Source organism: Furipterus horrens, unplaced genomic scaffold (assembly GCF_987537825.1).
Source record: "Furipterus horrens unplaced genomic scaffold, mFurHor1.1.pri manual_scaffold_5, whole genome shotgun sequence".
Lineage (NCBI taxonomy): Eukaryota > Metazoa > Chordata > Mammalia > Chiroptera > Furipteridae > Furipterus > Furipterus horrens.
This window is the reverse complement of record NW_028327175.1, coordinates 116,572,561-116,582,044: the sequence shown is the minus strand read 5'-3', so window position 1 is coordinate 116,582,044 and position 9,484 is coordinate 116,572,561. Positions and strand designations below refer to the sequence as shown.

Genomic DNA, 9,484 nt, shown 5'->3' with positions numbered 1-9,484 from the left:
CATATACTATAAAAAGGTTTACAGACCATGTGACCCTCTAGAACTTTGTTGAGCAATGTGGTAGCCATAAGGTAGTACATAGCAACACTAGCTTCATTTTAAGTGCTCAATAGCCAACACTACATAAGTTCTATTGGGCAGTGCTACTCTAGAAATTTTGGACCCTAGGTTAAGAACTTCTGCCCCAGATAAACCCCTATAGATCTGCTGGCTTATAACCTAACTCCAAAATACCAGCAATTTTCTGTCTGAATATAGATGAGCCTCAAAGAAATGGCAGAGGAATATTAACAGTAATTTTGAGTAACTTTGAAAGTCCATTTAGCTTTAAGTACCCATTAATAATGAAAAATCAAAAGGAACTTACATAGCAAATGATTCACCCTTCATTCTTCCCATCTCAAGGTATGTGTAGTTTTGCAAACATTTGCATACATACCCCACTTTTCTATGAGATCGTGACCCTATCTCATATAAATTTATGCACAGGAATTTGCTGTGCATTAGTAACAGCTAATATTTATTGAGTTCACACTAAGTGCTAGGTACTATTCTAAGAATCCTACATGTTAGCTCATTTAATCCTCATTCAACATTATAAAGTGGGTATAGAATTAGCCCTTTGAACAGATGAGGGTACTGAGGTTTGGGGCTTCGCAAGATTGAATAACTTGTCTGAGATGACATAGTAAATGCCAGAGAACTGGCTATAAGGTTAGAATCTAGTCTCCTTTAATGCAAATGTCTAAAACATGACAATGGTCTTAGAGGACTCTGAGGTCACATTTATCATAAGTTACAGTTTTCTGAAACAGATCTATACCTGCCAGTGCACTATGAGGCCTCTGGATCTGCATTTCCCACAACTTGTGGACCTGACTTTTCCCCTGGACTGAAACACGAAAACAAAAAACAAAAAAACTCAGGACTCTTTCTCTATTTTCATATCACCCTTTCTTTACTAGTAGCCTGAATTTCAGAGACAGACTAGCTGTGTGTGTGACCCTAGGCAAATGACTTGTCACTTGGTACCATTATCTCTAACATGGGCATGATAATAGTGTATACGTCCTACAATTTTCTTTGTTGTGAGGATCTGCTGCATGTAATCAGACACTCAATAAATAGTACTGGCTGTCACGATTCACTATGACGCTTCTATATCATGAGCCCACTGGCCTGACCTTTGCTGGAGGTAATGCAGAAGTTGGGCTTTTGGCCAAGGACATCTGCCTCACAGCTGGGTCCCCCTCTCCTCAACTGCACAAAGCACCCAACTGCGTAGTCAGGAAACCAACCCTCTGGGCTTGTTTCCATGCACTTCTCACAATGGAAGTTCACGGCGGAGCTACGAGGGAAATGAGTAAGGTCCCACCCCCGCAGGGCTGGACAATGAACAACACATCCCAGGCAAGTTTAAAATCCGGTTTAAAATCGGAAGCCAAAAAAAAAACTTTTTAAATAATAAATTCGGAAGCCAGTGGCATGGGACCGAGTCTCTAGTGGCCTTCAGGGACGGCTAGCAGCCCAAAGAAGAGCCCTGGCTGGTAGATGACTGCCGTCGGCTACCAGCCCGAAGCCCTCAGTAACGTGAAGGAGGCAGGATTTCCCTTTACAGCCTTTCGTCTCTCCCCAACCGCTCAGAGCGCCAGCGCAGGCGTAGTCGCGTGCTGTATCACGGACTGCATCTCCCGGCAGGCCCCGCGGAGACGCTGTTCTGGGCGGGGCAGCTCACTTCCTGGCCACCGAACAAGCTTGTGGACTCCGGCTCCTGAGCTTCCGAGGCTGCAGAAGCAGATAGGTCTGCAACTTTAAGTTACTGGAGCGGGAGGGGACAATGACTCTGCAACTTGGCCAAAGGTGAAGAGTTTCTCGGGGGTGTGGACGAGAATGTTAACAATTCGGATTTCCGAGCCCCCCCGACACTCTGACGCACTGGATCTCGCTTGGTTTAAGGACTTGTATTTTAGTAAGTTTTGCGGGGAATTCTGACCCAGGTAGCCTGTCGGTCACACCCATTTGGGGATCATTCTTTAACAAATCGATTTAGGAAACTCTTCCCCACACGTGATCAACCCCAAGACCCTCTAGTGTCTCAGGACTCACTGGGTGGCCCCGCCTCTTGTCCCGAATTGGCCGCTCTCTGGTCCCTTCCCTGCAGATAAATCTTCCTTTCTGGTTGGTGGGCGGTGAATCCGGCGAGATCTTACCCAATAGGCACTGTCATTCGCAGAACCTAACCCGGAAATTGGTCCCAAGCAGGCGCTGTTGGCTGTGGACGCTTAACTCTCGCAGAAACTTCCGGTGTGGGAGCTGAGCGCTGAGTTCTACGCGAGTCCACTAGGCAGTGAAAGCGTGGTGTTCAGGTCCTTCCCTAGGGACGTTCTGGGGAGGGTTGGGTAGGGGGCTGGCACGGTGGCGCCAGACACCTACTGAGTCCAGGGCGTTGGAGGCGGCTGCAGCCCAGCTGGAGCTGGCTATTGGGCTGGGACTTGAAGCCCAGGGTCCCCGGGCTCCTGCGGACGCCCGTTATCACTGAGTGAGGCCGGGGGCGCCTTTCCAGGTGGGCGCAACTGATATACGGGGTAAGGCACAGAACTCTGGGGGCCTGACGATGGCGTCGGGCTTGGGCTCTCAGGATCAGGAAGGGCTCCTAATAGTGAAATTGGAGGAGGACTGCACCTGGAGCCAGGAGTTGCTACCCCCGGACCCAAGGCCCAGCCCGGAGGCCTCCCACCTGCGCTTCAGACGGTTTCGCTTCCAAGAGGCCGCTGGGCCCCGGGAAGCTCTCAGCCGGCTCCAGGAGCTTTGCTATGGGTGGTTGCGGCCTGAGATGCGCACCAAGGAGCAGATCCTGGAAATGCTGGTCCTGGAGCAGTTTCTAATCATCCTGCCCCAGGAGATCCAGAGGAGAGTGCAGGAGCTGCATCCGGAGAGCGGCGAGGAAGCAGTGACCCTTGTGGAAGATATGCAGAGAGAGCTTGGGAAACTGAGGCAGCAGGTGAGAAAGAATTGTATCTGCGGTTTTGGCCCCAGGACTGGGATAGCATGCTGGCCCAATTCTGTATACGAACTTACTTAGTTTCCCTGGCTAGGCCTTACATGGACAAGTGGCCTTTTTGTAGGTTAGGCAGGAACATTCATCATCCAGATTTTACCCAAATGAGTTGTAGTGAAGAGTGCCTTGTTTCCATATGGAGTCAGTGTCTCTGCATTAGTGTCTGCCCCGCCTAGACTCAGCTCGCAGGGTTCAAACTGTCACTGTTTCATAATAGCATTGTGACTTTGGGCAAGTTACTGAATCTTTTTGGGCTTCAGATACACCACTGGTAAAATGAAAATGGTGCTACTGTTGCCTTGAGGGTTAGAGGGAGAGCAGCATGTAGTTTTTGTATTTCCTAAATTCTTGCTGCACACCCGTTGAAAAGCACTGCTTTAAATGGTCACACTATGAAGTACACTTTTATCAGTTTTTATTTTGCTTGGTGAAAAGCACTCAAGTTGTCAAAATCAGACATATTTTTAAAAAATTGATTTTAGAGAGAAAAGGAGAAACATCGATTTGTTGTTCCATTTATTTATGCATTCGTTGGTTGATTTTTGTGTGTTCCCTGACCGTCTGACTGAGGACTGAACCTGCTACCTTGGTGTATTGGGATGATGCTCCAACCAGCTGAGCCACCTGACCTGTGCCATTATACCCCTGGCTAATAGTTAATGCTTAATAAATGTTAGCTATTTTATATTAGGGTTAGCAGTCTGATCTCCTGTGTAGAGCTGGGTGGGAGTTTATTATAGACTTAGAAAACCAGTTTGGCACTGATACTCTGAGGGTACTTGGGTCCCTAGGGCCACCCAAATATAATTTATCCAGTAGTGAGGAATGGAAGCATCTAGAAAAGGTGAGCAAAAACAGGAAGGAGTGACATGTGTCCAGAACTGTGTGGGGCAGGTGCTCTCTAGGAGTGGACTCTTCTCCCCCTACCCTCCACCCCCATTTTTGCACATGCATTTGGGATCATAAAAGCCTGTAATGGAAACCATCCTTCTCTCTCGCTGGGCCCAAAGGGATCACCAGAGGTTCTTGAAGCTTTCCCTCAGAATTCTGTACTAATTTCCTTTCCTGTGGGGCCCTGTTGTGATGATGAGTAATGTGGGTTGGTTCCCAGGTCACAAACCATGGGCAGGGAACAGAAGTGCTTTCGGAGGAACCTTTGTCTCTGGGAACAGCACGAAAGTCACCGAGCTTCAAGCTGGAACCAGTGGAGACTGAGCGAAGCCCTGGGCCCAGGCTGCAGGAGCTGCTAGGCCCCAGCCCTAAAAGGGACCCACAGGCTGTAAAGGAGAGGGGTGAGGAACAGTTACCTGGGTAGGTGGGAGGGAGGAGGGGCTTTGGGTTTGCCTCTTGCAGCAGGATGGAGCACCTTTGCCCGGGAGAAGGAGTTTCTGCCCTCAGGGTTCCCAGAATGGAGTGAAAGACCTAAAAGTGGTGGTTGGGTTCTTCTGGAGGTGGGAGGAGGGAAAAAGTTTTCTTAGCTCTTTCATGTGCAGAACAGAGACATTTAGAACTAGGTGAATTTCAGATTGAGGACTTGAAGCTCCAGACTACTGATATTCTTACTCTCACCCATGTAGGATGTCATTTTGGATATGACTTTATTATGCCTCTCTTGCCTTCTTTTGTTCAATGTTCAATCCCCAGAGAAGAGACTTCGTGTCGGGGAATGGATACTGTGTTGTAATAATCCTTGGGTTGCCAAGAATTAGGAATGCCATTCTCATCATGATTTCTGTCACCTTCAGCATTATCTGCTCCCTGGCTTTCTCTCTTTCCTCCCGAAGGAAACCTGGAAGACAAGATGACTAGGCCCCAGGTGATGTGGAAGTTCCCATTGTCTTCCCCTACCACACACACCCGCATATCCTGTGTTGCTCTAGTGGTGGTGGGGTCCTTTTGCCAGTTGGAGAGGATCCTTTCTCCCTCACCACTCCATCTCCCCCACATTCTTTATATGCCTCCTCCTCACCTCATTCCTATGCCTGGTGTCATCCTCCTCCATGAAATGTATCCTCAGCACTCCTGGGTTTTGCCCCTTTAACCCCTGACTCTGCTTGAATTGTTTTTGGTATCTCTGGGGCTAAAGAAGATCTTGTGCTGTTTCAGTTGCCTGAGAGCTTAGAGGACGTGGCTATGTACATCTCCCAGGAGGAGTGGGGGCATCAGGATCCTAGTAAGAGGGTCGTCTCCAGGGACACGGTGCAGGAGAGTTATGAGAATGTGGACTCACTGGGTAAGGACTTCTTTTCCAGGGACGAAGACTGAGCCATTTCTGACTAGGTTCCTCTGTCTTACCCACTCACCTCCCAGACATAAGTTCCCAATTCTTCCAAAAGACCTCCCTTTGTCTAAAACCCTCTGAACAAGGATCAAACATCTTCCAAATGACAAATCTGGCATACTTATGGGCCCCAGCTGCCAGAACTGAAGGCAGGGAGTCTGAGCCATAATGGATTTCCCAAGGCAGAACAAGTCAAATCCTGTGACTGCCCCCCCCCATTACATATTCTTAAGTGTCCTAGAATGCTGCGGAACTGTTAAGTTCTTGATGCCTTGCAGTTTTGAAATGTTTATTCTTCTGATCTCATTTATGTTTTCTATGCTTCATTAATATTCCTAGGCCCTTACCCCAAAGACACACATTTCTGCGGCAGTAGCATCAACATTCCAGCTTAGCAGCTCTTTCAGGCCTTAAAGCTTCAGGAAGTGGGGAAGGCCTTATGGAAATTTGGAAATGATAAATATATCCAAAACTGGATCTAATTAAATGAAGCATATATTAAGGTGCATCTGTGTGTTGGTCTGTTATGTAGAGATTTAAAATGAGGCCTATGAAATATGACAAAAAACATAGTGGAGAGTGTACAAAAAACTCAGGATTTAGATGGAGAGTGCGGGTATTGTTTAGTTCCTTTAACTTTTATGTAGGTATGAAAATTCTCATAATAAAAGTTGGAAGAAGTCTTAAAAAACAACCTAAGACAGAAATGTGTCCATTACAATTATGGCTACATTGACACATACACAGTAGAAGAGTCACACTGGACTTTAATACATTAGGTTTTTTGTAAAGAATAGCATAGCTATCAGCTCACTTGCACTAATTCTGCAAAGGGGTCATGGCTGGGTTTGTTTGGTTCCCTTCATTGGGAACTTCTCCAGGTTTTCTATCACTGTGCTGTGGTTTGATGCCCTAAGTTTAGCACAGCTCTTTCATTGAGGCTAAATAGGAAGAGAAATTCAGATCACAAGTTCTTAGAACTAAATTGTTTATAAACTCCATGTTTGCTGGAGTTTGAGTGAGGTTTTTGTTTTTAGCATAGCACAGAAATGGCACTTTTGGATTTTGACCTCAGGGTCCTTTCAGAACCCCCTGGTCCTTTTCTGATTATCCAACATATTATATTTCTTCCTTTTGGAGTTGCCCAAATGAAGTTCTGTTCTCTAATATGTAAGAGTCAAGCCTCTTTTACAATATTAAACTGATACCTCAGAGAACTGACTACTCTGACCATTTTTGATTATTTCCATTACAAAAGTGTACATTCTCATTGCAAGAAAATGCCAAGTACTATGAAACTGTGAAAAGAAAAAAGCTATAGTCTCACCCAATTTTTTTCTCCAGAGGTAACCCCTGGGAACAGGTTAGTGTATATATTCCAAGTAATTGCTGTCAGACTATTGCACTCTATATCCACCCACTGAAGACAGGGAACAAGACTATCTTTGTTTGTCCTGCCTGGTGGAGGAAAGTGGTGACATGGATATCTATTTCTTTCATTGTGAACAGAATCTCAGGTTCCCAATCAGGAGGCCGTGAGCACTCAGGTGGAACAGGGAAGAAAACCATGGGATCCCAGTATCCAAACTTGCAAGGAGGGACTGAGCCCCAGAATCCCAGCTCCAGGTAAGGAAGATGAGCAGCTCACCCAGTTAGCTTCCCCCTTTGGGAGTGAGGTATATGAGTGTTTCCATGTGGGGCTAGCCCATCACAGCTTCCTGTGTTGTGTCCCCAATGCCCACTTCCATCCCAGTGAGGCAGGCATGGCATAAGCAAGCATTCGCTCATGGACTCTTGCACATCTTAGTTGGCAGCTTTGTTTCATTCCTCCCATTTCTGAAGGCTCAGTTAGAGATGGGGACCCCTACAAGGGAATAAGACTGGTCTGAGCTCACTGATTCCTGTGCAGTAACCCCACCTTTTATCCAGATGCCTTTCTAGAGGGCTTTTCCTGTATGGGGCAGACAGGAAACTGAGATGCAACCAGCCTTTCTGGACTTCTGACCTACTGGTAGTAGCAAATATATGGGATTTTCTTTGTTTCTAGGGTAGAGATAATGTAGAGGTTTGGTTTCTCTCTCTTTCTCCCTCCCCCTGCCTCTCCCCCAGGGGAAGAGAAATTTGAGAACCAAGAAGAAAGTACTCTATCTATTTCCCCTGAGAGCATCCATCTGCAGGTTCTTCTGCCTGGCCAGGCCAGAGGGGAGGTGCCCTGGAGTCCTGAGCAGGGACTGCCTGGCGGAGGGGCAGAAGGGCATTGGGAGCCTCCCCCAGAGGATCGGATGGCGCAGTCCTTAGTGGGGGCCACAAGTTGCAGAGAAGTGGGGCAACAAAAGGAACTACAGCCGAAGAAGCTCCATTTATGTCCCTTGTGTGGCAAAAATTTCTCTAACAACTCAAACCTAATTAGGCACCAGAGAATACATGTAGCAGAAAGACTGTGTATGGGTGTGGAGTGCAGTGAAATCTTTGGTGGGAGCCCACACTTTTTATCACTACACAGAGCACACTTAGGAGAGGAAGCGCATAAGTGCCTCGAATGTGGAAAAAGCTTCAGTCAGAATACTCACCTGACTCGCCATCAACGCACCCACACAGGCGAGAAGCCCTATCAATGTAATGTATGTGGAAAAAGCTTCTCTTGCAACTCCAATCTCCACAGACACCAGAGAACACACACTGGTGAAAAGCCCTACAAGTGCCCTGAGTGTGGGGAGATTTTTGCTCACAGTTCCAATCTCCTTAGGCACCAGAGAATTCACACAGGAGAGAGACCCTATAAGTGTGCTGAGTGTGGAAAAAGTTTCTCTCGCAGTTCCCACCTTGTCATACATGAAAGAATTCATGAGAAAGAGAGGCTTTACCCCTTCTCCGAGTGTGGGGGAGCAGTGAGTGACAGCAGCCCCTTTCTTACGAATCATGGAACCCGCAAGGCAGAGAAGAAACTCTTTGAATGTTTGACTTGTGGGAAAAGCTTCCGGCAGGGCATGCATCTTACCAGACATCAGAGAACACACACAGGAGAGAAACCATATAAATGCACCCTTTGCGGGGAAAACTTTTCTCATAGATCCAACTTAATCAGGCACCAGAGAACTCACACGGGAGAGAAACCCTATACCTGTCATGAATGTGGAGACAGTTTCTCTCACAGCTCCAATCGGATTCGTCATCTGAGAACCCATACAGGAGAGAGACCCTATAAATGTTCTGAATGTGGAGAAAGCTTTTCTCGGAGTTCACGCCTTATGACTCATCAGAGAACTCACACCGGATAGAAACCATGAGGTTTCATTTTGCCCTAGATAAGGTGGCATATTCTGAGAATCCTGTTGAGAGCTGGTATTTCTTGCCCTGCTGACCTAAAGAGTAACAGCAATGGGGGTGTGTGTGGGTCTATGTGAGGGAAGTGCAGAGACAGCAAAGGATTAGTATAAAACTAAAAAGGACTTCTGTTTGAACTAGTGAAGATGACAAGTCTTTGAGGTGACCTGCTCAGGGCAGAATTCTCTATAAAGTCCACCTTGTCTCATGGTGTACCTGCCCCCTTGGTATATTTAGCCAGGTTGTGATTTGGATGCCTTACTGTGGCTGTGTCCAGTGTCTTTCCCAGCAGCTTTGGAAATCTATATGACTTTGTTACTGCTTCCTCACTTGGGACATTCAATAGGAGCATTTGAGTTCCTGAGGCCCTTGAGACCAAAGAAAAGGGACTGAGTCTCCTGGGAAACCAGCTTGAGGGCAAGGAAAGACTGGTGGTAAGTTGTAGCTCTCCCAAAGGCCCTGACAGGGAAGCAAGCCTCAGAGCCCCTCAGTGGCCTGACAGGAGGGCCCATTGGCAGGCCATGCATATCAACGTCACCTCAGACTAAAAGGACCCAGAGACCTAAGGAAAATAGAAGTAATTTGCAGATCAGCCTAGGAATTGGCAGAGAGAGCCAGAGTCTAAATTAGTGTACCCTTTGCAGAGATTAAGACTTCTCCCACCTCTGTCAGAGAAAGATAAACAGCCCCGGAGTCTTCAGAGGGTTCCATGTAAGATGGGTTCCCTAGGAGACTTTGAAAACCTAGATCTTAGGGAAATTAGGGACCATGCCTTTTCCTGTTGGAAATATGTTTGGATGGTAATAAATATCTACAGGAAA

At 46.9% G+C, this 9,484-nt stretch overlaps 1 protein-coding gene across 3 annotated transcripts; it reads left to right on the top strand.

Annotated features, from left to right (window-relative positions):
* The first annotated feature begins 1,975 nt into the window (after positions 1–1,975).
* ZNF263 (zinc finger protein 263) lies at positions 1,976–9,484 on the top strand. 3 transcript variants are annotated; one of them, XM_090277129.1, is made up of 6 exons: positions 1,976–3,001; positions 4,170–4,350; positions 4,843–4,874; positions 5,165–5,291; positions 6,849–6,965; positions 7,449–9,484. In XM_090277129.1, exons 1-6 carry the CDS (start codon positions 2,615–2,617, stop codon positions 8,615–8,617), a joined length of 2,013 nt encoding a protein of 670 aa, XP_090133255.1. In that variant the 5' UTR covers positions 1,976–2,614; the 3' UTR covers positions 8,618–9,484. The 3 variants fall into 3 exon arrangements, with proteins under 3 accessions (XP_090133255.1, XP_090133254.1, XP_090133257.1); XM_090277128.1 differs by having other exon boundaries at positions 4,804–4,874; XM_090277131.1 differs by lacking the exons at positions 4,170–4,350; positions 4,843–4,874.

Coding starts and splice junctions, on each gene's coding strand:
- ZNF263 (XM_090277128.1), top strand. CDS start 2,615: ATGGCGTCGGGCTTGGGCTCTCAGGATCAGGAAGGGCTCCTAATAGTG. Junction 4,351..4,803: donor ACAGGCTGTAAAGGAGAGGG/GTGAGGAACAGT, acceptor TGTCACCTTCAG/CATTATCTGCTCCCTGGCTT. Junction 4,875..5,164: donor ACAAGATGACTAGGCCCCAG/GTGATGTGGAAG, acceptor GTGCTGTTTCAG/TTGCCTGAGAGCTTAGAGGA.